Source organism: Serinus canaria, chromosome 6, assembly GCF_022539315.1.
Source record: "Serinus canaria isolate serCan28SL12 chromosome 6, serCan2020, whole genome shotgun sequence".
NCBI lineage: Eukaryota > Metazoa > Chordata > Aves > Passeriformes > Fringillidae > Serinus > Serinus canaria.
The window spans coordinates 27,374,474-27,400,233 of record NC_066320.1 but is presented as its reverse complement, the minus strand read 5'-3'; the positions used below and the strand labels follow the sequence as shown (position 1 = coordinate 27,400,233).

At 41.5% G+C, this 25,760-nt stretch overlaps 1 protein-coding gene across 4 annotated transcripts in view; it reads left to right on the top strand.

The window, feature by feature from the left end:
* Positions 1–25,760, top strand: part of ABLIM1 (actin binding LIM protein 1) — a 191,958-nt gene that overhangs the window by 50,901 nt on the left and 115,297 nt on the right. For 2 of the 4 annotated variants that reach the window (XM_030241349.2, XM_050976309.1), the window contains exon 1: positions 4,940–5,048. The exons of the other annotated variants lie outside the window; for them this stretch is intronic. In XM_030241349.2, coding sequence (XP_030097209.2) covers positions 4,958–5,048 — 91 coding nt within the window. In that variant the 5' untranslated portion in view covers positions 4,940–4,957. Of the gene's footprint in view, positions 1–4,939; positions 5,049–25,760 lie in introns of those variants that run through there. 4 annotated transcript variants of the gene reach the window in all.

The following is a 25,760-nucleotide window of genomic DNA, read 5'->3' as shown; positions in this document are numbered from 1 at the left end:
GTAGCTATGAAATGCCCAAGGGGATTAAAACCTCTCTTTATCAAATACTAGTTGGCAAATGCTATGTGTCATTTCCTGCCATTAATAAATGGAAACAATTATTCCAAGTGTTTTTTTTCTGTCCCACCAATGTATTTTCAGATGTGTCCTTGCCTCAGTTTTGCCTGTACAGAATGTGATCCCTGTGAGAGAAGTGGGCTGCTCACAGAGTGATAATTTTGCTGAACTGACAGTTTCTTCATTTTTAACAGGGCTCTTGATCACTTGTGTGTGTGTGCAGCTGATCTCACCAGAAGATTGTGCTGACCACAAGAGGAAGGGTTCAACAGTGCAGTAGGATTTATTTAATTAGAAAACAAAGGTTAGCCAACACAGCATATTTAAAGCTGCTTTTATGAGGAGTGTTGGCAGTGGATGAGCTGATCTGATGTCATTTCTGGCATCCTGCAGCAGTGCCATACTTTCCACTATATAGAAAGGTAACCTCCTATTCTTAGTTGTGATGGACATTGACAAACAGTTCCTACTGGCTTCTGGTAGGGGATTAAATTAGTCTTTATAGTACAGAGAAGGACTCTCTTTTAGAGCTTCACTGATGCTACAAGAGGACAGTGTGACTGCAGGAGTTCTCCTTTTAGAGTTATGCCATGCTCTGAGAATGGCTTTGATGGTGGAGAATTTGGGAATTGGATGCAGCAAGAGAAATATTTAATTCTTCTGATCATGTGTGTTGGTGCTACATCTACAGCATAAGACCAGTGATAGGAGACAATGGGTAAAGTTAAATTAACATGTTCAGGAAGCCCTGCAGTGATCTAGAGAATACTTTCTTCTGGTGTAATTCTTTACTTAAATTGAGCATTTTAGTTAAGTTACCATTATGTTTCTGTAATTGAGTGACACGTCAGCAGAGACTAGAATGATACCCAGTTTATTTCAATACATAACAAGAGGAGTGGTGCTCTCTTTGATGTCATGCTTGTAACAGGTCACTCTCTACAAAGGTACAGGAATGAACTGAGGAATGAAAGATCTCTGAGGTTTCATCTTTGATCTTTGCTTCCCAGCATATTTCTGTCTCAGTTACTATGAAGTCTGCATTGTGGAGAGGATGTTACAAGGAGTTTCTTCTCTCAGCTAGAAGAAAAATGTCAAAGTTCAAGAAAGGAAAAGTAAAGAAAAGAGTATGATTAAAGGAATTACATTAATCTTGAAAGTCTTTGCTCTGTTTAAATAAAAGACACCTAAACGTTACTGAGGAGTAGGAAAAAAGCTCCCTACTGAAGACCTGAAGAACTGCCAGCTTCTGCCAGGATCCTTTTGGCTAATTGTTCCCTAGAGTGGCTTAGGCACCTCTTTGACTTCAAGCATAGAGCTCAGCCCCACAGAAGTCTGGGATTATTTATAAACTTGGCACTGGGATTGTGTTGTTGAGTTGATCATGCAGAGTCCTGGGGGTGCAGCAGTTTTTGTATTTATATTTCAGATTGCTTTCACTGTACCTTGCCTGTGAAATGGCATCAGTTGTCAGCAATTACACTTGGCTTTTTTTTGTATGTGTAAGGAAAAAGGATTGGCTTTGCTGTAAGAATCCATAGTGCACTGTTCTTGATATTGTAGATCAATAGATTAGCCTTGTGCTGCCAGGAAATAAAATGCTGAGCCATCTCATCTTCTAATAATGCAATAGATAGATCCATTAATGCACACACTGTTATTTTATGTCTGAAAATAGATGTGAACAGAGATTTTTTTTCCGCGACTATTCTGAAATAAAGATTGGAATTGATAAAATAAGGTAAATCTCCTTTGGTTGAATCAGGCCTTTTGTCATAACCTAACTCTTGCACTCAGTGTGACCACAGGAACAGTGATTCTGCTTGTTTGGGGAGGAATAGCTAAAAATGAATTTTCAGATGGGAGAAGATGTACAGAGTTAACTCTTTGCCTTTCTCGAGAACTTGGTTTTCTGTGGAAATTCAGCACTTTTAGTGTTAAATAAGGAATAGAGTTTATTGGAAAATCATTGAGGAATACAAATGAAGTTGGGAGGTAATGATGATCAAGGAGAAGCACTCAGCTGTGCTTTACATGACCTCTTTTTTAATGCTGACCAGTCACTCCCTAGTGTTATTATCTCTGATACTTCTATAGTTTCCATTATCACAGGATCTGAAAACTTCAGTCTTCAGTGTACCTATTGTTACAAATCCCTTGTGAGGGGAAAGTGATAGGGGGAAATACAATGAAAGAGATTAAGGGAATGGCTCAGGGATGAACAGCAAGTCTGTGGGAGTGCAGAGACAGCATATTTCCCAAATCCTGTGTTAAGGCTTCCAGAGGTGGTAGACTAGCTGACATTATTAGCCTTTTTTCCCCTAATGTCATTTAAGTAATTAATTTGCTGATTGATTTTTCTATGTACTGTTTTTCTTTGTACCATTTCAGCCCAGCTAATAATTTCACGTGAAGGTGGATGGCTGGTGTTGCTCTCCTGTGTCCAAGATAAAGATGTAATTAGATGTAATCTCAAGCATATTGTTTGGATATTTTTGTTTGTTTAATCTTTCTGCTCGCTGCTTCACTGAAGGATAAACTTGGTGGTTGTTGGGGACTGGGGAAGTGAGTCAGATTCAGTTTCTGAGCAGAGAGCAAAGGGAAAAGCATTCCCAAGAGCTTGTTATGCTGCCTGTCCAGCTTGACAATGCTCTGCAAAGCTGGGCTTTTGTTACCAAAGGCTCATGTGCCATGGAAGTTATCATACATAGTTGATAACAGGAAGCAGAGCACAATGCTTTAATTCAGCTGAAAGATTTTGCAAATGTCATCAGTTGGGAAAGGAAATTGTCACAGTGTGGTCTTAGTTAAGTCTGAGATAGAAATGCAGTTGTGTTTTCTCTTGCGTTTTTTGTAGGTTACAAATTGTAACAGGAGAATAAAGGGCACAGGGATGTTTCATGTATGTTTTGGAATGAATACCAAGGAACCAGTACATAAAATAACATTTGCTTTCTGATTTCCAAGTTAGTTTAACAGGAGGGCTTGTGCATGCAGATCTTGCTGTTGATGTATAAAACAGGTTTGATTTTCAGTGTGCCACCTGCAGAGATTCCCCAGGTGGTTTTTCAAAGAGTAGAAGTTTGTACAGTGATACAAATGCAGCTACACCCTATTCAGACTTGAACTTGATGCTGTCCTTTCACTCAGACACTGACAGACTTCATGGGCTGGACAGACTTTGTGGCAGTTCTTGAATTTGCATGAGTGTGCTGCAGAAAGAGGCATTTGATGGAGTTTGGCTAATGATTACTTAAAGGTCAGTCATAAAAGCAGTGGAAAAAAATGTCATGTGGCAGCTTGATAAGAAGCCTGTATGGGACTCTCATGCTCAATTGTGTTGCTCAGCTGAGTTATAACCCAGATCCTTTTACCTTGATACCACTTTAACCTGAACTAGCCCTTTTTAGCCCTTTCAGTTAGTCACTTTTTTTTTTTTGCCTTGTGGCTTTGTGGTCTTTCTGTTCCTCCAGCTTACCTTAGAGAACCTTGTGTGTGTTTAAACCAACTTGGTAGAGATCTGTGGATTGTATAATTCCCACCTCTGCAGGTTCTTCATAGCCTTTCTCACAATAAAAGATACCAAAAGCCCATAGCTGGTTTTTTAGCTATATCTTATGCTTTTCTAGACAGTAAACTGTTGAAGTAATATTAAATATTAGTAACTAGGAAGTAATATTAAATATTAGTAACTAGGCTTTTCAGTCTGTTGTGAATAAAATTTGCATCTAGATCTCTCTTTGAAGTGTCTGCTTAGTAGTACCAATGCTTTATGTGGCCATCAGCAGTATGTATGAGCTCTGCTAAACATTTTTTTCATGAGTGGATATGGTGTCAGTGGAGGAAGCAGGACAGAAAACAAGTGTAGTGTACCTGGAGCATTGAGGAGCACTTGTTCTTCACTGCTCATCACCACCTGAGTGCAGAGAGTTCAGCCCAAGGCATTCTGCAGTGTTTAGCTGGGCAGATGACAGTGACATTGGTGTGATTGGTGGTGGATTTCCTCAGAGGAGCAGAACACCCAGGTACGTGTGGCCTCTGCAGCTGTCTGGCAGCAGGACTGCTGAGTCAGCTCTTGTGTGTTTCCTTCTCAGCCAGGATAACAAGAAGATTAGATGGGACTCATGCTCCAGTGAGTGAGCTGAGGAAATTCCCTGTTCCTTTTGCTCCTGGCTGTGGTGCCTTCGTTCTTCTAAAATGTAGTGTGCTGGAAGTTTCCAGAAAACACAGTGGTGTTTGTACCTGGGCTCTGCTGGGCTTCTGAGTTCCCAGAGGATGGACAGCATTGAGAAGAGGAGCATGGCAGGGTGTGATGAGCTGGTGTTGTTCTCATAGCAGTGGACATGCTGGAGTCAGAGCATTCCATGGGTTAGGTTTGGGCTGGGGGAACCATTGATGGCCCTCTAGTAAAACCCTTCTGCAGTGAGCAGGGACATCTTGCACTAGACCAGGTTCCTCAGAGCCTGATCCAACCTGGCCTGGAATGTTTCCAGGGATGGGACATCCACCACCTCTGGGCAGCCTGTGTTTCACCACCCTCATTGGGTGCACTTCATCCCACTGTCCATGTCCTTGGTGAAAACACTCATCAGTACAAAATAACACATATAATCCCCTCAAAATTTCCTCTTGTGCAGCAAGGGAATGGATTTTGTTTCCATTTGAAAATAATTTCTGTAAACTATTGGAATAAAATAGCTGAGATACTTTTTAAGGACTAAAACATGATTACTTCAAAAGCCACAAAATAGCTTTGCACTACCGGTTTTTAAAGCTCAGCAAATTTTATGTAGTACCTGAATTATTAATGGAGATAAATTGGAAGAGGAAGATCTCTTATCAGCCTTAAACAAGCAGTAGTTGGTTGACTTTGCAGGGAGAGGCAGCTCTTGCTGAAGCCATGAGTGAGCAGGTCCTGGGTGAGGAGCCCTATGGGGTGAAGAGCTTCTGTCAGTGTGCCCAGAAGATGACTGCCTGTTTTGGACACTTAGGTAAAGAAATTAAAATGTGCATGTGGGTTTTCTGGTCTTCATTATGTGGATAAAGTTTACAGTAAATAGCTGAGTGTTTGTACATCAGCCTGCAGTCCTGAGTAAGTAAATAGTGAGTGTCAAAAAAGCTGAATGTGTGGAGTAATTTTACCACAAGTAAAGTTTTGCTTCTTTTTTGTGTGTGTGTATTTGAATGTTGGATTTTTTTTTTCTTTTCTTTGCTCTCACTTGTTGGTTTAGTTATTTTATTGCTTGGATAACTATATTTCATGGCAAAAGTAGATAGAATGCTTGCTCATTTCTCATTTAGATGAAGGCCCTTTTTTTCTCTCCTTACTCTCAATATCTTTGAGAATTCTTATATGGAGAAGGTAATCCTGATAATCCTGTTGCCTTGCACAGATGCATGAAACACTATTTGGGCTTATCTACCTGTGCAATACATGTGCTACCTTCTGAAGTGGTATGGTGGAGGAAAAGGAAAATTTCATTTTGTTTTTCCTTGTTTCCTGCATTTTTGTTTTGATTATTTTTTTGCAGCTAGGCTTTGCTGAACTGGTGTGCCTGACTTCAATTTCTTGGGTTTCTGATTGGGCTGTTTTTTGCTTTCAATGCAAGACTAAAATCACACTGAAATGCATTTGCAAGAAGTTTAACTCTGATGGCAGAAGAAATTAAGACAGCATTAGTGCACTACACACTGAAGGGCAAGTTTAATCCTCTGAAACATTGAGGGATATTTCCTCTTCTATGCATTTAGCCTGTGGTGTCTGGTTTTTACTATTATTCACTCCTTGCTATTCTGGTTCTTAAATTATTTGTGGATTTCAGTAAAATTTCTTTGTTACTTCTGTTCTTGGAGTATTAGTAGCAATGCTTCTATTCCGGGTTGCATATGAAACATGCACGTATTTTTATCATCCAGGCAGCCAATTGGTGTGGTGAATTCAGAGGGGATTGAATAAGAAATGGTCTTGAGACAGCTGGAAATATTTATAAATAAAATATTTATAAAGTTGGAAATGAGATGAAATATTTAAAGTAGCTGTTCTGCATAATTCCTGTCTCCTATCCAGCCAGCCCCCTGTGAAAGCTGTCAGTCTGGAGAGTGCCCATACCTCACACTGTGCTCTGTGCAGGCTCCAGATCCCAGCACTGACTACTTGGATTAGACACAGCTTGGAAATGGCAGTGTTTGAAACAGGTTTTGCTGCTTGGCAGATCCTGAGAACACTTCCTCAACACCAGTTCTGAGCTGAGCGCCCTGGATTCCCCAGACTTCTTTCACACAACATAAAGCAGGGTTGTGCCCCTGTGATTCCTGCCTTTTTCTTTTCTCTTCAGCAAGAGCATCAGAAATCAGCCTTATTCCATTTAATTGAATGCTTGATTTAAGTGGTAGGAGATTGCCATTGTCTTTTTGATTCAGACTGAATCAAAAAGTGTTTAGTAGCTGTTGTATGAGGCTGTCTCAAGCCTTGTCCTTTGCCTTGGACACAAAGATGTGCTACAAAGAGTCCTTCATCTGACTCAGAAGCCACTGTGATGCTTCCTGGCCTTGTTTTGCTTATTTCTACTGCTTGTCCATTTATATTACACATTGACAGGATCGAGGCTTTTGGAGACAAACACTGTAATTAAAAAAAAAAAGAATTATCCAAAAATCATATTGCTTTGTGAGCAGCTGGCATGGGCTCTTTGAAGGTGCAGTTCTCAGACAGTGACAGCAATAGCCAGGGCTGGAAAGGAGCAGCATTAGAAAAGTCTGTCTCAGGGGAAGGAGGATCTTATTTTTAATTAAGCAGGATGTGTCTGCAGTGACATGTTAGGATCACTAAATCCTGATCCATTGTCCCCCACCAGTTTTGCTGGTGGAAGGACACTGGATTGTGCTGCACTGTTGGAAAGATCATCAGACTCCTACAGTGGTCACAGGCTGAGTGCTTCTGTAGTGGATATACAGGTCTTACTGGTTTAGTTCTTACTGCCAGAGCTGCTGTAATGAAACTCTTGGTGCACAGAGCTGGAGGCTGGAATCAGCACAGGCACAGCAGAAAATGGGGAGCCAGCTTCAAACCAGTGTTCAAACTGCAGCACAAGGACAGACTTCTCTTCTGGGTATGAGGCAGCAAAGCTTCAGCAAGTGTTGCCACAGCTGGAACAGTTTCTGCTCTCTGAGGATTGACTTGTGCAGCAGAGTCAGTGTCTGGGCAGTGTGTGTGTTTGCCTCTCCTCAAAGGGCAGAGTCCACCTTGACGTGTCACTGGGGCTGGATGGTTGGCACATGGTTGGCAGATGGTTGGCACGGCTGTCGTCAGATGTCAGCATCCTTCACCCATTACCCAGCAACAAATGGCACTCCCAGACTGAGGGATCCTTGGGTTGGCTCATCCAGCCCCTCCTGTGAGCTGTCCCTCTGCTTTAAGCTCTGATGGAGATCCACCCTCACTGGTCAAAGCCTTTGGATGTTCAGAGCTGCCTCTTCCACTGAGGGCTGTGGAGTGCAGGTTGAGAAATCTGGGAGAGAATGAAAAATTGCTGCAAAGCTTCATTTCCTCTGAGGAATGCTTAAAACATGGCATCTGCTGAGATCTCTGATCTGATACAAGATACTCTAAGGCAGAACTGGAGTTGCTGTATCTATTGAGCCAGCTCTTCCTCAAATACACATCAGCATCACCCCAATAAAATTAGTACAGATTTATTCTGGCTTGTCCTACACTGTGTTCTCCATTGATTAGAAAATCCAGCAGCATGGCTGTTTTAAGGGGAACTGTAATTGCACACTTGTTTTCAAGATAATAAAAAAGTCGTATTAGTTGGAAAATAGAAAGTAATTGACCTCATAAGAGATATGTAATAATAGATGATCAAAGTCTGGATTTATGAGATGGTATTTTCTCTTTGAAACGGTAAATAAAGCAGTCTCCTCTTCAAAGCCTATCCCCATCTGGAGTTAGTACTTGAGCCCTGAATTTGAGGGAGAATTAAGTGACAGTTTCTCACTGTGCTCAGAAAGCCTACTAGTAGAGTTTTTGTCGCCTTCTAATTTAGAAAAAGGCTCACTGGAAGCAGTGCAATGATTAGACCAGGTCATTTTGTGGCTGCAGCTAACTTCTCTGTGTTAAGGGGAGTTGAAACCCTGGCCCAGACACTGGTAGTGCACTTGTCTCTGTGCCTTTCACTGAGCAGACAGTCTGAAGTTCTGAAGTTGCCTCTGAGCATGTCCAGGTCTGGGGTCTACCTGTAACTTTCTCTTACAAATGATGAATATTGTTAGTTTAGGTTTTTTTTAATCTCTCTCCCTTTGGAATTTCCTGTGACTTTCCAGTGCCCTGTTGATGATTAACTCTGCCTTTACCCAGAGAGAAATATTCATTAGATGATTAGATTAGCAAGTCACTGGAATTGGATTAATGTAAATACTTCTTGTAGGTGAAGCAGGAGGGGTTGGCACAGTGTCTGCAAAGCCTCTGCTGTCAGCTCCACAGGAAGGTGCAGAGGAAGAGCAGAGGCAAACCAATCCTTCATGGTTAGGGAAAAGCTAAAGTGCTTTTGTTTGCAATAGGCAGTGAAAGCTGCAGAAAGGATTTCTCCAAAAAAATCTGCCTGTGAAGTAGTGGCAGCCAGTCCTTTTACATTCCAAAACAAGGAGGACCAACGTGCTCCACCTTTGCTACAGCCTTTTCTCCACAGACAGACCTGGCATGGAAGAGGGCCATGCTAGATTAAATGCACAGATGTGCATTTGTAGCTTATGATGATGATGATGATGATGATGATGATGATGATTCTATAATAAGATTTTTGACACAGCAAGGTTTTTTGATTTTAAACTAATCCTCTTATATAACTCAGTTACGTTCTTCTATTGTCCTGAATATTAATCTGATTTTCAGATACTCTTTTTGGGTTTGTTTCTGATTTTTGCATTTGCAGGGATGAGTTTCAACTGATTACAATAGTTTTAGATGGCAACCACCTGATCAAGCATACTGTTCTAATCTCTGGAAGATAATCACTAAAAATATATCTTCCTTAATCTCCTTTGCTGGATAAGAGAAAAAGAGAAGGATTGGAAAGGGCAGTGTGCCGTGAGACTGACTGCATGCACTGGAGGTTGCTTTCCTCAGTTTCTTCTGAACAGAAATGCCATCTTTCCCCATCTTAAACAGCTTTGGGAAGCTGTGTGGCTCAGGTGAAGAACTGGTGCTGGAAAAAGTGAAATTTCGAAATTCAGTCAGAAGGATGTCCATCATTGAGGATGGGGATATTGCAGAGGTCTTGTATCTCATTCCCAAGCAGAGCTTGCTGAAGCAACTGCCCTACTTGAATCCAGATGACTACTACTTGTGTGAGCAGCTGTATGACCCTCCTGAGCATCTGGGTAAGTGAGGGCTGCTGCCAGATCTTGGTTTTTGCTTGGTGAATAGGCTAGTTGCTTTACAGTTGTGGTTTGTGTAGCAGCAAGATACTGACAGAAGGTCTGTTCAGGTGTGGAGAAATACTTCATCACTGACAGAGGGAAAGAAGAATAAAATGCCAAGTTGGAATCTGGCAGTAGTTGGGCACAGGTACAGCTCGCTCTGTATGGCAATCCTGGGACAAAGTGGGGGCCTCTCCAGATGTATTCAAGCTAAAAAAAACCTTTTGAAAGCACAGCATCCTGTAAGTAGTGTATTCAGAGCTTTCCCATGGCGTTTGTGAAACTGTGTTCCCTTCTGCTTGTTTTTAACCTATTGCCAAGGAGTATTAATTGAAACTGCCTCATTCTTGAATTGGAAGATGTGATTAGAAGTCTTTCTGTGCTCACCTCCTTGTCATTTACTAGGCTTCTGTGGTATCTTTTATCCAGGTGCCTCCTTTTTCTGGATAAGAAGTCAGAACTTATTTAGATGCTCTTTGGAGCCAGTCCATGCCTTTGATTATCCTTTTACATTTACTTTCCTAATTCTACCATAATCCTTGACAAATTGGGTAATAAAACTGTATTCATCATATAGCATAATGTGGATATATGCAAAGAGTTATAATGATGTTTTTTGTTCCTCCCTGTAGTTTCTAAAATTTGGTTTGTGTTTTAATTAATATTGAACATTAGCTTATTCCTTAGTAGAACTATTAGTGGTGGGAGAACTTATATCTGGAATTCATCAGCTTAAATGGTTTCTTACAGTCCATTACAAATTAGAAAAAAAAAAAAAAAGAACTTTCCTGGAAACACCTGTCTATGAATGAGAAATTGGATATAACTGTTAATCTTCTCCAGATAAATTTCAAAGATTTTATCTTCTAGGACTAACTTTATGGACTTTAGTTTTGATAACCCAAACTGCTTATGTGTTGGAATTTTGTGTGTACTAAGCAGATGAAGAAAGTTGCTATGTGCTTGTCACTCTGTCCAGCTCCTCCAAATGTTAATCCTGAGTGAAATGTTAATTCTGAGTATTTGCTAGGCAAGTATTTTTCAAATATCTACTTTGGTGTATGGCACTTTTTTTTCTGTGCAAATTGCTTTTTGCTAGTCAGCTCCATACCTAATGAACTTCACCTTGTAAGAGAACTGTCCTGAACCCGTATGCTGTTGCAGATAGTTACTGTTTCTGAGTAATCAATTATTTTAAAATTAACATTTCAATGAAAGCAATGCTAAAACATGGGGCAAATGTATACTATAGCTGTGAGCTGGGACAAAAACAAATATCATTCTGCCTTGCCAGACCTCACAGTGTTTCCCATTGGTATTCTAGAGAAAAAAAAAATTAGATATAATTCAGCATTTTTATAAATCACAATTTAGAACTGACAGTTATCTAGAAGAACAGTGATCAGCTATTTGATCAGTCAGTGCAGGACTCCAGCAAAATTCTTGCCATCGTAGCAGGCTGGGAGCTGTCTTCTAAGTAGTATGGGGCTTAAATCAATCTGGAAATCTGCAATTTTGCAGCTCCTCACTCATGTGTAAGCAATCTCAAAGACAGTGGTACAGGTTTAGCATTATGCTGCAATAGATAATGCAAATAACCACTATGGATTTTTTCCTTTCACCCTCCAGTATGGGAGCTGCTATTCAGTAGGGTGGGAATTGTGGTCCTGCTTTCCAGTGCCATGTACAATGCTCACTGAGAGGCTGAAAGGTGGCTGGTGCCTCAGCTTTACTTCAATTACAACAATTGGAATCAGAATCTCACCCCCTTAGAATAAAAAGCAGTGGAATGCCTTTTGAAAACAGCCTGGGGGGAAGTGCTGTATGTGACTTTAAGATGTGAAACATGTAAGTCTGTCTCTTAGGCCATGTGCTGCTTGGGGATTATGGTCCCTCAAGCACTACAAGATTTAGCAGCTTATAAACCCTGCTGAAGGACAGTTTGCTGTCTCTATTTGGCATTGCAAACAGAGATTAGAAATTACACTGTTCAAAGCATTTGGAGACTCAGTAATTATTTTCCTTGCTGATCATAAGTGGAATCATAAACATCAGGAAAGGCCCATATTTTAGATTTTTGGAAGGTCAAGAATTACCAAAAGGTGCAGAGCTGTTTAGTATTCAGGTGAGCCTTTGGAGTCTCATCCATTTAACCCATGACTTGCTTTTACTTGGCTCTTGCATCCTGAAATTCCATCCCCTTCATAATGGGAATGTAGGAGGTTAAACTGGTCTTACAAATTTAAGTGGTGGCATCATACTGACAGTTAAGAGCACTCTAAAAGTTGAAGAAAACTTGAAAGAAAGGAGTTCAAAAGTGGCCTTGAATCCCTGAAAGGACCTTCATTCTGCATTTCTCTTGAGTTCATTTGGCCAAGGAATTATGAGCCACCTTCCCTTCTGTGTCCAGGGGAAGTCTAAGGATGCTTCCTGTGAGAGAGATTGCCAGTCATGGTTTGCTGCAACAAAATCTCTCTTAGCCCAGCACATGGCTGTGATGCTCTGGGGCCAGACCCTGAAACAAAGGAGTCTCTGGGGAAATGTCTGATTTTGAGAATTAGCAACACCTGAAAGTTGGTTTCAAAAGAGCACTGGAATTTTGAAGAGAAAATGGTCTTGAAATTGTGAGATGTTACTTCTCATACAAGGTACTGTCATCTGTCCCTTGTACCAATGACACCTTGTGCAGTCTTGTGGCTCTGGCTGTGACAGTGCACACCTGAGGGGAAGGAGACTCACAGCACATTACCTAACCAACCTCTTGTGTGAGGTTAGTAAGTACCTCTTTATGTAACCATATTTATTTAAAGCATCACTGGTGAGAATGGCTGCCTCTCTTGCATCAGCTGGGTGTAAAGGAAGACAGAAGCAACCTAAGAGGACGAGAAAGGCATGGGGGAAATGTAGGGAGCATGAAAACAGTCTAGTGATGAGACAGGAAGTAAATTGGACTGGTGGAGGAAAATTTATGAAGCACCAAGATCCCGTTTAGTCTTCATGTGTAAAAAAATACTGGCTGGGTGGCTGAGACTTACCAGTGGTGGAGAATGGACTCAAATTTAGTTGGGGACAGTCACCAGTGGTGCTCCCAAGGGCTCAGAACTGGGCCCAGTCCTTTTTAATAACTTTCCTGAGGATCTGGATGAGAGGAGTGAGTGCTCCATGAATCAGTTCTCTGACAGCACCAGGCTGGGTGGGAGGGCTGATCTGCTGCAGAGGGGTCTGGACAGGCTGGATCGATGGGCTGGGGCCATTGTATGGGCTTCAACAGAATGTGTGGAAATGGTTCAGAGCTGGGCCAGGAAAGGTTTAGACTGGACATTAGGAAGAATTTCTTCACTGGAGCATGGTCAAACACTGTGCTTCCTAGGGAGGGTGTTGATCCCCAAAACCTGTCAGTGTTTGAGACGTGGACAGTGCCATGAATAACTTGGTCAGCCCTGAGCTGGCCAGGCAGCTGAATTAGATAATTAATTGTAGTTCCTTCCAACTGAAATAATCTATTCACTTTTATTCTAAGAGAAATGGAATGGGGAAAAGAAGGAAGAAGGTCGGATTTTTCTGAGTGTACAGTTTGCAGAGGGGAGGAGTCCAAGATACCAACATGGTGATGTGAGGGAAGACACAGAGGAAGAGTGTTCTAGACAGGAATGGGCTTTGCAGATATGAAATGAAAGGTCCAGGTATAAAACACAAGCTGCAGCATAAAACAGTTCTACATCTGAGTTCCCACACATCAGCTTCTTTGCATTACTAAGGTTTTCTTGCTGTGCTGTGGCAAGAAAGGTAGAGCCCCCAGTTAGGGGAACAAACTCTTTGTATCCCACTGCCATTTTCCATTCTTAGTACCAAGGAGTGCCCAAGATCACCCCAAAGGCTGCAGTTTGTTTAACACCAATCCCTGCTGTTATTTGGAAAAAAAAGAAGGAAAAGTGGGAAAAAAAAAAAAAAAGAATTCCTGTTTTAATCTTGGGTCTTACCTGCTAATGGTGTTCCTAATAGCTCCCCACAGAATGGATACTTGTTGTGACCTATGGCCATAGGATTTTAATGGTGCTGTGTGAACTTGTCTGGTGTCCAGTCTCAAATTCAAGCAATCTCAAAAGTGGCAAGCAGTGATATGACAGAGGAAAATCCAGGTTCTGTTGGCATTGTAGGAGGAAGTACTCCTTAGATGCTGAGAGGTGCTGATCAGACTGCTCCTGTCCTTCAGATAAGGTAAATCTTCTTTTTGATAGCTTTTCAAACTGATGCCTTCAAGTGAGCAATCTCTCCTGGCCTCAGTCCCTGTATATTTTTTTAATGATTGAATAGGGAGAATGCTTTTAAAATGTGTGGCAATCCAAGTTTAGAAACATTATTTCATTCTTCTGCAGGACAGTGTTCTAATTCAGAATAGTCCTGATAAGTCAGCTATATGGTTTGAAATTATGCAGTTGAATTTCACTGTCTAGAAGTGTAAAGTGTGGACTTGCACAGATAAGAAGTGGGAACTAGTACACACTGATCCTGAAAATCAAATGGAGAATAGTTATACTTACCATAATATAGATTGACTATAATATACAGTTAATATAAGTGTAACATATGGATAAATATAGGTAAATATAGATTGACTGTGTAATAGTGCTGCCATTCTTTTTCTGAGATGTGTTAGCAGGAGATACATACAGCAGTTGGATAATTTTCCTCTGTTCCTATTACTGAAGAGGACTCTACTGGATACTGTCTCTAGGTCTGGACATTGTATTTTTGAAAGATACTGATAAATCATGAAGGGAAAAAAAAGATTTGTGAGAAAAGATTAATAGAATTAGGTTTGCTAAATCTAGAAGAGTGGTGATAATTGAGGGATTTAGACAATCTTCAGCCGAGTAAGGGATTCTCAAATGGAGATGTATTCTGCATTGTCCTGAGAAGCACAGAGAAGTATCCTTGGGAAAAATACTGAGTAGTGGTTTTGTGTTGAGTAATAAATATAGCTGAAACTCCATCTGTGTTAGTTCTTAATAATCTTTAGTTCTCAAAGTGTGAAGAGTTAGCTTGATTTTTTTTGGTTTTTAATAAAGTGTGAAACAAAGAAGTAATGAGTTAGGATCACTTCTTCATCCTTTGGCCATTTTCAACGTCTCTACTGCAATTTAGTCACTGACACGTTTTTACTTAAAATATTAGAACAGGTAATGGCTTTGTAGCCCTTGGCTTCCTGTTTCAGAATTCTGGCAAGTGGTTGTCAATGTTCGGATCAATCTAAGCTAATTGGTTTAGTAGTAAATCAGTGGTTTAGCATTAATCTGCATTAAGGTAGCATCATTTAGAGCAACTGAATTCCACTGTTGGGTTCACCGCTCCTTCTCCTAAATTCTTTGTTATCTGTAATCCAATAAACAGGGACAAAATTGCAGTTCCTAGATGCTAGCAAGGAATATGAGCTAAATCAGCTGTAAATTCAAAGAAATAATGAAAATATTGTGGTTTCCTCTATGGTATGTAAATAGGCAATAGCAGCAGTGTGAAGATTGTTCAGTGAAACTGCAGCAAATTTATATTTATTGCTGTTCTGTGACTCCATAATGCCAGTGGGTGCTCTGGCTGGGAAGGGCACATTTTGGCTACTTGTCCCCAGCATTGTTTGCAGGGAGCCCTGCTTTTGTTCTGTATCTGATGGAGACTTCCTCTCTTGTGTCTGTCATCTGCAGTTGCATAACCTTGGTATTTTAGTCAAACACCCCGAGAGAAATGCCATCCCCTTCCTGGGCAGGGTTGCAGCAGGGCTGGCTCCCCCCAGAGCTGACAGGGGCAGCAGAGTGGGGTGCCCTCCTCCTGTGCTCTGGGGGGCTCAGAGCCAGCAAACCTCCTGCAGGCAGGACAGATTCAGGTAAATCTGGAATGGAAGCTGCTTCCCAGCTGAAGAGGTTCTGTGTTTTCCGACTGGATAAAACACTGGTGGCTCTGGGGTGGGAAAAAGAGAGGTAGAAATTGCTGTTTCTTCTCATCTGGCAGCTGCTCCTTGGGCTTGCTCTGCTTATCCAGAAGGTGAAATGGTGGGGAAATTTCTGAGCAGAGAGAAGGGCATAGGAAATGGCCTTTCTCACTCAAAGCAGCTTTGGCTTTGCAGGATGGAGGGGGTGGAATGGGACTGAGGGAGGGGATTGACATCCAGCTTCCCTTGGTTCATCCTCTCCCACCCATCCCTCATGCATGGGGAAGGAGAAGATGAATACTAATGGCTGTTGGCTTCTTCTTCTCCTTCATGCCAGTGAGGTGGGGGTGTCACTAGGTAGACTTTTGTATACAGGGGCTTAGGAGAAGCTCTTAGCTTGAACTACTTGGTAAATCTCTGTGGTGAAATTGTTACTGGGAGGAGAAAGGAGGAAAGGGAACCAGGAATGTTCTTCACCCAGGTCATGCAGACACAGGGCAGGGAGGGAAAGAAGACAGTGTTAGAATGGATCATTGTGATTACAGTTTTTGCATTATCCTGCTTTTGATATCCTGGTTTTGGTTACTTTCCTTTAAAGAGTGAATCTTTATGGTGGGATGCAGAAACATGTGGTACCAGGGGATGCTCATCACTAGTTTGTTACCATGTGAATTAGATGGTGCAGCTGTGTGTGGAGTTTTCAATGTAAAATGTAGAAACATTTAACTGTAAAATGCAAAAAACACAAACCAAATTAGCTTATCAGTATACATCAGTACTTGGAAGATGTACCATACTTTTTATTTTTTAAGTTGGCAAACTCTTCTTTAAGAAGAAGAACGATTTAAAATGTGTGACTCTTTCCCATGGAGCAGCAGCAAAACAGCTTTAGTAGCTTTTATAGTTACCTTTTAGAAATTCCAGTCGCTGCACAAGTTGGAATCACTTATTCCTACTCTCAATTTGTTTTATGTCTGCTTAATATTTTATGATGATCCTGCTATTGAAATGGCAGCAAATAATTTAAGAGAAAGGTTCAAATATGTAAAAGTGTTCATGCTGAAACAAGTGACCTTCCTAGCTAGCAGATAAAATCACAACCACAAATGGAAAAATTACGGAAGCTGGTGTAAGGTGATGAAAATTTATTTGCTGCAAAATCTTGTTTGACTATATTAATATTACACTACATAGCCAAATTGTATAAAGCATCTTTTTAGCTTTCTTTGAGGTCCTCTGTGGTTCATTTGATAGGACACTGGAGTGGCAAATACTTGTTGGGAGAGATACATTTGCAGGACAGATTTAGGTGCCTCTTTCGAGTCCTATTTATAGTTTAGTGTGGAATCAGGAGAGGAGGAATTTCTCATTTGGCACAGTGACAATTAAATAGTCCTGCTCGACCTAAGGGGGGTTTGTATCCAGTGCCCACATGGTGGGATGCCTCATCCCCAGGCACCATGGAGTTGTGGAATGCTTTGCTGGGTGCTGTGTTGTTGAGGCACACACTAAAGGTTGGTCCTTAGTGGAGAGACTGTCACATCTCTCAGCACTGCAAAACAAAGAACTTGTTGCTTTTCTCTGCAAATTAACAGATTGGCAGGAAGCTGCTTCAATCTGGTGCTGCATGGACCTCTCAGGGAGCAGTTCTTTAGACTAGAGAGTCTTTAAAGCATTCCTGCTGATTTCACTGAGCCAAAAACTCCCAAGACAGGCTGCGGGGTTTATTCTGCACAGTTAATCCAATTCTGAAGTGGATTTTCAATATCAAATCTCCTTAACCTTAGGCATGCACAGTAAAGGATGACACTTGCATGTGTGCTTTCCTGGTGGGGATTCCTGCCTCCGTGCAATTTTCAGCATTTACTGTGGTGACTGGCAGTGAAGGTTATTATGTCTTTATCAGCAACAGCATTGGTTGTGTTCATGAATTAGCTCAATAATTTCAGTTTACAGCAGGTGAATAGTGATGATTTTAGATGGGAGTTTAAATAAAATACAAAGTTTAAACACGGTCTGTACTCATATTACTGTACCACATCTCAATTCAGTGCCAGCTGTGTGTGCATACTGTGAAGGTCACACAGGTGTGAAGAAAGCATGATCTCCTTTCTAAGGATTAGCAATAGCATAAGCTGTTTGGAAGCCAGTTGTTACATCAATAACATCAATATATGTTCAGAGATAAGTGTTTGTACATACCTGCAGCCAGAAGATTTACCCATCAGTGAGCTTGTATATTTTTGGAGTATATTATATTATATTATATATACTGGCAAAGATGTATAATATAACCATCTTTTCTCATCTGTTTTTAAAGATAATCTGATGGTTTCAGGTGTTTTTTACATAAGTGTGTGTGTTAAGCTTCTTAATATTTAGAGCAAAGCCAAGTGTACTTGTTTCTTATTTTGTTTTGCAGCAGATTAGACTTTATTTTGCAGACTATTACTGTCCTACTGAGTAATAGTGTACTAAAAAAGTCCTGCTTTCAAGAATCTCAGAAAATCAGATTTTGCTTTAAGAGATTCAGATATCCTAATAGAATAAAACCTCACAAATGTTTTATTCCCTAGGAGTCTGATTTGAAAGAATATGAAATTATTCTATTTCTAAAAAAAGCACTAAACCCCCAAATCCTGGCAGATCAGAATGATTACACTGTGCATTTGGCTGAATCAAGTGATTGATGTATTCGCTAAATTTTCAATTTGTTTACTCTGAAAGAAAGATGGCATGTGATTTCAAGCAGCAATATTTCAGACTGATTGTGTTGAAAGTGGCATGACACAGGTCCAGGGCAAAGCCCAGACAGCAGAAAGGAAGAGGTTAAAATGCAGGCCCTCAGGCATTATTTGCTTGAAGATCAATATCATCAATAGGCACAAAGTGATCCCAGGACCACAGGATGTGCTGAGAAAGAACCAAATTCCTCCCTGCTGGGTCTGTGTCTGCTCCTCTGCGCTTGCGATAGGGCAGCCCAGAGGGTCTCTGGTGGGGAGGTCACTCTGTGGGGCCTTCACAGCTCCTTAATTCCTGCTGGTTCTCACAGGGAAGGTTGGTGAGGACAGCCTGGCAGCCTCAGACCATTGCACAAGCTGCAGGATGAAGTTTTTACAGAGCAAAAACTGTGTGCAGGGTTGGAAAGGCTCGAGGGTGACTCTCAGAATAACGATGCCTGCAGGCTTGGAAGATTTGGGGGTGCACCTGGTGTGGGGATCAGTTCTGTCAGGTACAGCCTGAATTCTGCTCACTGCTTCTGGTGAGCCTGAAAAACTCCAGCAGCACCTTTGGCTTTCCCAGTCAGTTGCCTGCCTGGTTCTTTGCTGCAGCCCTGCAGGAGCTCTGCTGCTGGAGCTGATTCCAGAAGATGGAAAATGGGGCAGCTGTCCGAGTGGCTGAGGGAGAGACACCAGGTTGCTGGAGGAGTGTGAGGTCAGGAGAAACAGAAGCCAGGAAATAATTAATATCTAGCTTTTGAGAATCCTGAAATGGGAAGTGTAGGCTTGCCTGTTAGGGCACCGGGGCCACTGCTGGGTCACAGGGATTTTGGAAGAAATCCCAAATTGCCGTGATTGGTTTTTGTCTGAGCAGGCACAGGTAAGTCAGGATAACAGAGCAGGTCATGAGAGAGTGGCATTTCCTTCCTGGAGAAGGGAGCATTTTGCAAAATGCTGCAATTGAGACTTCACAGCAGTGATGGCTCCCAACTCACCTCGGCTGGGCAGTGGTTAAGCTGTGGAAGCCTGGGGCAGCCTTTCCTGTCAAAACCTTGTTCCAGGCTCTTTGCTGGAAGCAGGACACTAAACAGATGATATTTTCCTGGATATTATTTAGTGGAACAACTTCTCCCCTTTCTTTTCCTCTTTTCCACCTGCCTTTTCTCCTCGTTTCTTTATGAATAAGAGTTATCAGTTCAGTTTTGAAGAAACTGTACAAAAACTGTATGCTGATACTTCTAAGCCACGATCTCATCTGTGAAGAATGAGTGCAAGATAAAAATATGGACACCTGCTTTTAAAATGAGAATAACAAACCTTAAATCATAGCTAAACTTCTTAGTATCTTACTTGTACTTTTTCAAAATTATCAAGGTACAAGAAATAGCAAGACTAACTGGTTTAATTCTTTCCCCTTGTGGAGTGATCTCAGTATCGCTCTTATGCCTCTTGATGAATGCACAAGATATTTTTCACCAGAAAATAACAGCAACATGAGCATGTTGTTTAGCTGTCGTGTACTCTTTGGGACTCTTCCACCCACACTGTGCTCAAGGAGGACTTTATTTAGTTTGTACAGTGCTAAAGGTATTTAAAGAAAAAGAGTCATTTTGCTTTCCCTCAAAATAGGTACTCCTAAATAACAATAAGTGCCAACAGATTGTTGCTAGAATGCTGTCTACTCCTTTTTCATTTCTGCTTTAGGATATCTGAGTCAATTCTGAGTTGAACAGCAAGGTCAAAATTTTAGCCTTGACTTAGAACAATGAGATTGAAACCAAAAACCATCCTGTTGTAAAGAGATTTTATTTACAATACTAATGTCTGCTCTTTATATGTCTTTATTCTGGAGAAGATTACATTTTCCTCCAGCATAATTTACTGCAGTCTGTACTTTTAAATTACATTTTATGTGCATGCTGCTGTAGTCTAGCACTGCAGCCCCCATGGCTGGAGGATGTGAGATACAGCAGTGCTAATCTCTAGCACATGTGAAAAATGGAGGAATGTACTCAGAGAACAGAAAGTCCACACACCAACAAGCAGCTTCGGTGTCAGCAGCTTGCTGGAACAAAAAAAAGAATGATGATCCCTGCCAGCGTTTTGAGGATCCCAGGAAGGGGTTAACACACGTGGGTGTGTGTCCATAGGCTGTGCTCTGCACATCAAATCAAATATTTATGAATGAAGGTCAGATGTGCCCCTTGCAGGAGGCTGGCCCCGAAGTGTTTACAAAATACAGCCTGAAAAAGAGCACGGCCAGGTTGAGTTACAGCCTGACATCTCTGGTGTGTCAGAAATGTGACATGGTGGCTTGTGCCTCCCTGTTGGTGGGGTTCAGCCCAGCTCCCCACTTGAGCCTCAGGTGCTATTAATAGTAACACACTGAGTCATGGAAGCAGGAATGTCAGGCTGCCTGTGCTGGGCTGCTCTTACACCTTGGGCTGCTAACAATAGAAAGCCAGCCTGGATTTGCTAGAATAGAATAACTATTTTTTTCCATGCTTGTGCCTGTATCTCTGGCTCTCTCTGTCTCTCTCTCTCAGATTTATTTATTAAAGAATATCACTGAATAAGAGATACCTCCTGGGTGAGGCAGACTGGCTTGTTTAATTCATTTCCTTTGTTCTGGGTGGCATTCATACAAAACATCAAAAATTTATTTACTGCAAATATTTTTAAGGCAGTGTGCGTGGTCTGATTTTTTTCCAGCAGGTATCAGCCATCTGCTGCTCTGTCTGGCTGATGCCTACAGCTTGTTTCCTTACATTAATATCTCTCTCCCTACGTAGAACAGCGTGGAGAAGGAATTCCCTTGTGGAGGTGTGAGCAGTGTAAATGCAGGGGTGCGGTGTGAATGTAATTTCTCTTCTATCATGTAACATAAAGCACATTTTGCAGTGAGCTGTGATCAGGCTGAAGCTTTTGCTCCGTGAATCTGTCCATAATTTAGCCCAGAATATCTTATATTTGACCCAGTTCTCTGCTACTGAGATCACCTCTGTCCTTGACAAGTAAGTTCGTTTGCATTTCCTATTTTCTCTGCCTTTAAATCACAAGTATAAAATTTACTCTCTAGGCAAAGGCATGAATGCCATAGGTTTATTTTGGAGAAATCACTGGTAGCTAGATAAAATGAGTAACTAAGTAATAGTAGTAGTGATAGAGGCTCTCCAAAATCTTGATGCTGACAGTATATATGTATTTAAAAAATGTAAGTGGCTTTTAAGGGGTATTCAGGATTTTGATTAGTCATATTTCCTATCGTTTCTTCATAACTATGGATAAAATTTGCTTGTGACAGAAGAGCTTTGTTTCCCCTGACTCTGACCTGCATCTTTTAATAGAAAGCAGAACCTTGGTATGTGGTGATGATGAGACTTGACAATATTTTAAAGGGTTGGTTTGTTTGTTTTTCAGCATCAGTTCACTGACCAGTCCTTTCTCAGTAGAGTTTAGTGCCTGGAAAACCATAAATTGGGAGGTCAGTTTGAGGCCCAGATTCTACACTGGTGCTTTTTCTGGTTGGGGATGTGTTGGGCAGTGAAATTCCTGTCTCAGTGATGCTGTTTCAATGCCCTTCTGTCTTCTCAGTTCCATGGGTACCTGTGGCTATCATCTGCAAAGGAATAACCTAGGAAGAGTTATTGTTTCCAGCTATTTGGTATTTCAGAATCCAGCACTTACTGTGACCCACAGCAAATATTTGTATAGCACTGCCAGGTGCTCACTGGGCAGTGACAGTTCCCACTTTTATTATTTTTATTGTTGTTTGAAGTAGAGGATAGCTATTCCCGTTTTACACAGGCTGCATGTTACTCTAATCTGTTCTGCAGTCAGTAGGCATTGAGAGACCATTTATTAACATGTTTTGTGGTCTAATAATAGCTTTAAAGCTAAATCCAGGAGTGGATAAACTGCTCACCATAGAAATGCCACTGTGCTGCAGCCTGCCTCAGCACTTGCCTGTGCTCATCTTTGTTTCCCCTCTTGATCCTGGCTCAGTTTGAGTAAATAAAATAATAGAAAGCTCATAAATACCACTTTAGCTTTGTGTGTGCATTGGAATAGCTCCCCTGCTCTCCCTCACATCTCCCTGGAAGCCTCTTGCTGGTGACTGAGGAGTGAGAGGGAGTGGAGCAGGGCTGGGAGAGCAGGGAATGAGTGCAGGGTGGTGTGGGGGTGGAAAACAGGGAATGGATGGTTGCACAGTGGTGTGGGGATGGGGAGCAGGGAATGGATGGTTGCACAGGGGTGTGGGGATGGAGACAGGGAATGGATGGTGCAGGGGTGTGGGGATGGAGAGCAGGGAATGGATGCAGGGTGGTGTGGGGGTGGAAAACAGGGAATGGATGCAGGGTGGTGTGGGGCTGGAGAGCAGGGAATGGATGGTTGCACAGGGGTGTGGGGATGGAGGGCAGGGAATGGATGGTTGCACAGTGGTGTGGGGATGGGGAGCAGGGAATGGATGGTTGCACAGTGGTGTGGGGATGGGGAGCAGGGAATGGATGGTTGCACAGTGGTGTGGGGATGGGGAGCAGGGAATGGATGGTTGCACAGTGGTGTGGGGATGGGGAGCAGGGAATGGATGGTTGCACAGGAGTGTGGGGATGGAGAGCAGGGAATGGATGCAGGGTGGTGTGGGGATGGGGAGCAGGGAATGGATGGTTGCACAGTGGTGTGGGGCTGGAGAGCAGGGAATGGATGCAGGGTGGTGTGGGGATGGGGAGCAGGGAATGGATGGTTGCACAGTGGTGTGGGATGGGGAGCAGGGAATGGATGGTTGCACAGTGGTGTGGGGATGGAAAGCAGGGCACTGGAATCCAGTCCTGGCTGCCAGGGCAGCTGGAGCTCCCAGCACAGGGCAGGAGCCACGGGCAGGATGAGCTGCCTTTAGCCACAGCAAAACACCACAGTGGGAAAAGAGCAGAGGAGCCAGAAGGAAAGAGACAGTGATGAGCAATCAGACCTGATCAGACCTTGCAGGAAATTGACCAGTGGAGATTATTATCTGGAATAAGCTGCCTTTTTTTCTTTATTTTCTTTTTACTTTTCTTTTTATTTTTCTTTTCTGTTTTTTTTTTTTAAATCCATCTCAGCCAAACACTGCTGGAAAAGAGATTGTGTTTAAATTACTTCAGCTAATTCTTGCTGCTTCCACTAAGAAGAAAAATTGTTTGCCATGGTGAAAGAAAAAGGTAATTATGTTTATTGATAGACTGGAGCCGAAACCTAATGTGCCAGCCACAGTCACCTGAGGTTTAAACCCTCACATTTAAGATGAGCATGCTGTGATTGGCAGTTGTTGTTTTCCTTTCTATAAAAATGGTGTGTGAAGCCCTGCAGTGGGTTGCATTGATTATCATTGTACCTGCTTTAATAAGGGTAGAATCTGGAACACATCTAATTTAGTGTGTCTGCACAGCAGGGTCCCTTCTGTGTGCACATGTTTGTTTGGGTTTTTTTTTCCCCAATGATTTAACCCAAGCTGACAGTTTTCTACCTGTATTTGCTACAGTTCAAGTAACTTTGACCACTGCAGCACCTAGTTTAAAATTTTAAAGATAAACTTTGATATATTTAAATCTGGACTTGAGAAGGTATGTTTGAAATTTTAATGGATAAGTGGGATTTTGCAAAATGCTTGAATTTTGCAGCAGTAAATTGGATATCAGTTACCTATAAGTAACATTGTAAGTCTCCTACAGAAGAATTTGCTAGTTTAAACAATTTAGAAATGGTTGTGAGGTGTTTCCTTGCAGTAATACTGGTCTGTGTCATTTATTGTATGATGAAGATGCAATATAGATTATGAGCTGTGTTTGAGTGTACTGGATGGGCTTTGGGGGCATTACATTATCACAGACAGATTCTGACCCAGTCTCTTCTGTGAAGAGGAGAAGTCTGTGTTTTTACTTCTCCATAAAAAATAACGTGGGAGCAATTCAAACTAGGGCAGAAATAGAAATAAGAAGGAGCAAAGTTGAGTGAGAGTGAGCACCCGTGCTAAGGCTTTTTGAAATGTTGCAAATAAAGAGTGAGTGCAGTTAGCTTAGCAGATGTGTGGATTGAGAGTCAGGACAAATGCCTCATACATGACAAATGCCTGCCACAGTGTGTCACAGATAGCAGGAGGATTGCAGTAATAACCACTGTCCAGTCTTTTGATAAATTTTGTTGATGAAAGGTGGTGACCCAGCATAAATTTTGTTGGCTACTTTGTAGCTTTGGGATCCCTTATTTCAGATTTACAGGATTACTTTTATAATATCAGTCATGATGACCTGCTAGCCCTATCAGTGAGCCCTACCAGGGATGGTTTAAATAGGAATTTCACCCCAAATCCTGGAAAGTGCAGCCTTCAGAATCAATTGAATGAACTATGTCAGTCATCTTTTCAGAGAAATAAGTGTATTGTCATTCAGTTTGTCATTACTGTTGCTTATTATGTAAGATACATTTTAAGACAGGGCTGCTGGTTTCCTTGAAGTGTACATAAAATATGTGTACCATTCAGGTTTGGTCCTTTTAAATGTTTCTGTCCCCTCCCCTGATTATGTTGTCTTGTTTGGATTTCCTGTGTTAGGTGGAGTTGTACCTGAGGAATACTCTGTAAATTCAGTTTTAGCATCTTGCACCATGAAAGTTGTCATTTACTTGCAAAAAAATCAAAAAGAAGCCCATAATTTTCTTAAAAAGTAGGAGGAAAAAAGCTTCAGAGGAGAGCAGGAGAAGTTGACAATGAATAGTTGAAAATCTGAAAAATATTTGTGTTTAAATTGCCTCCTTTCCCCCTCCCCACCAAGTTTAATGCATTATTAAAAATAGCTGTTTATATTTATGTTGAATATAAATATTTTTTTCCTGTTCACGGAGATAATGGACTAAAATAACTAAATGTTCTCTTTACTTTTGGAGTGCAGTTACTGATATTTCATATCTCATGGCTGCAGAAAGGATGCAATCTGTTAAATATTTTGATTTTATACATTATTACTTTCAAATAATTTCCCCAACAATATTTTAACTCTTTTGTTTCTGCAGCCATGAGATATGAAAATTTTGTTCCGTATCTCATGGCTGCAGAAAGAGAAAGGATGGAATCTGTTAAATATTTTGATTTTATACATTATTACTTTCAAATATTTTCCCCAACAATTTTTTTAAGTGTTTCCTTTTTCTGTTTGTTGGTGGGGTTTTTTTGGTTGCTTTGTTTGTTTCTTTCGGGTTTTTGTTTTGGTTGGTTTTATTTTCTCCTCTGCTTTAGTCAGGAGGTCAGGATTTATTGCTCTAAATGTCACTCTCTCCAGTGATACTCTTGCAAAATGCAGTCAGTGCAGTAGAGCTGGAGCTGTGGTCTGAGCAGGCTGCAAATGCAGCTCAGTCATTTCACAGGCATGTGAGGCAGGCACTGCAGGGGCTGGTTTCAGCCAGAAAAATACAGCTCCAATTCACTGAATTGAAAAATGGCTGGTAACAGTTTTTAGCAAATTAGCATGCTTCATTATGCTCATATTGTAGAATGATTTCAGTGTCTGCCTGGTTAGTTCATACACAAAAAAATTCCTGAGGCCAGGGTGTTTTCTGCTGACAGCGGACGGCGCTTCCTAAGTTGTGTCTGACTGATACCACAATTTCATCTC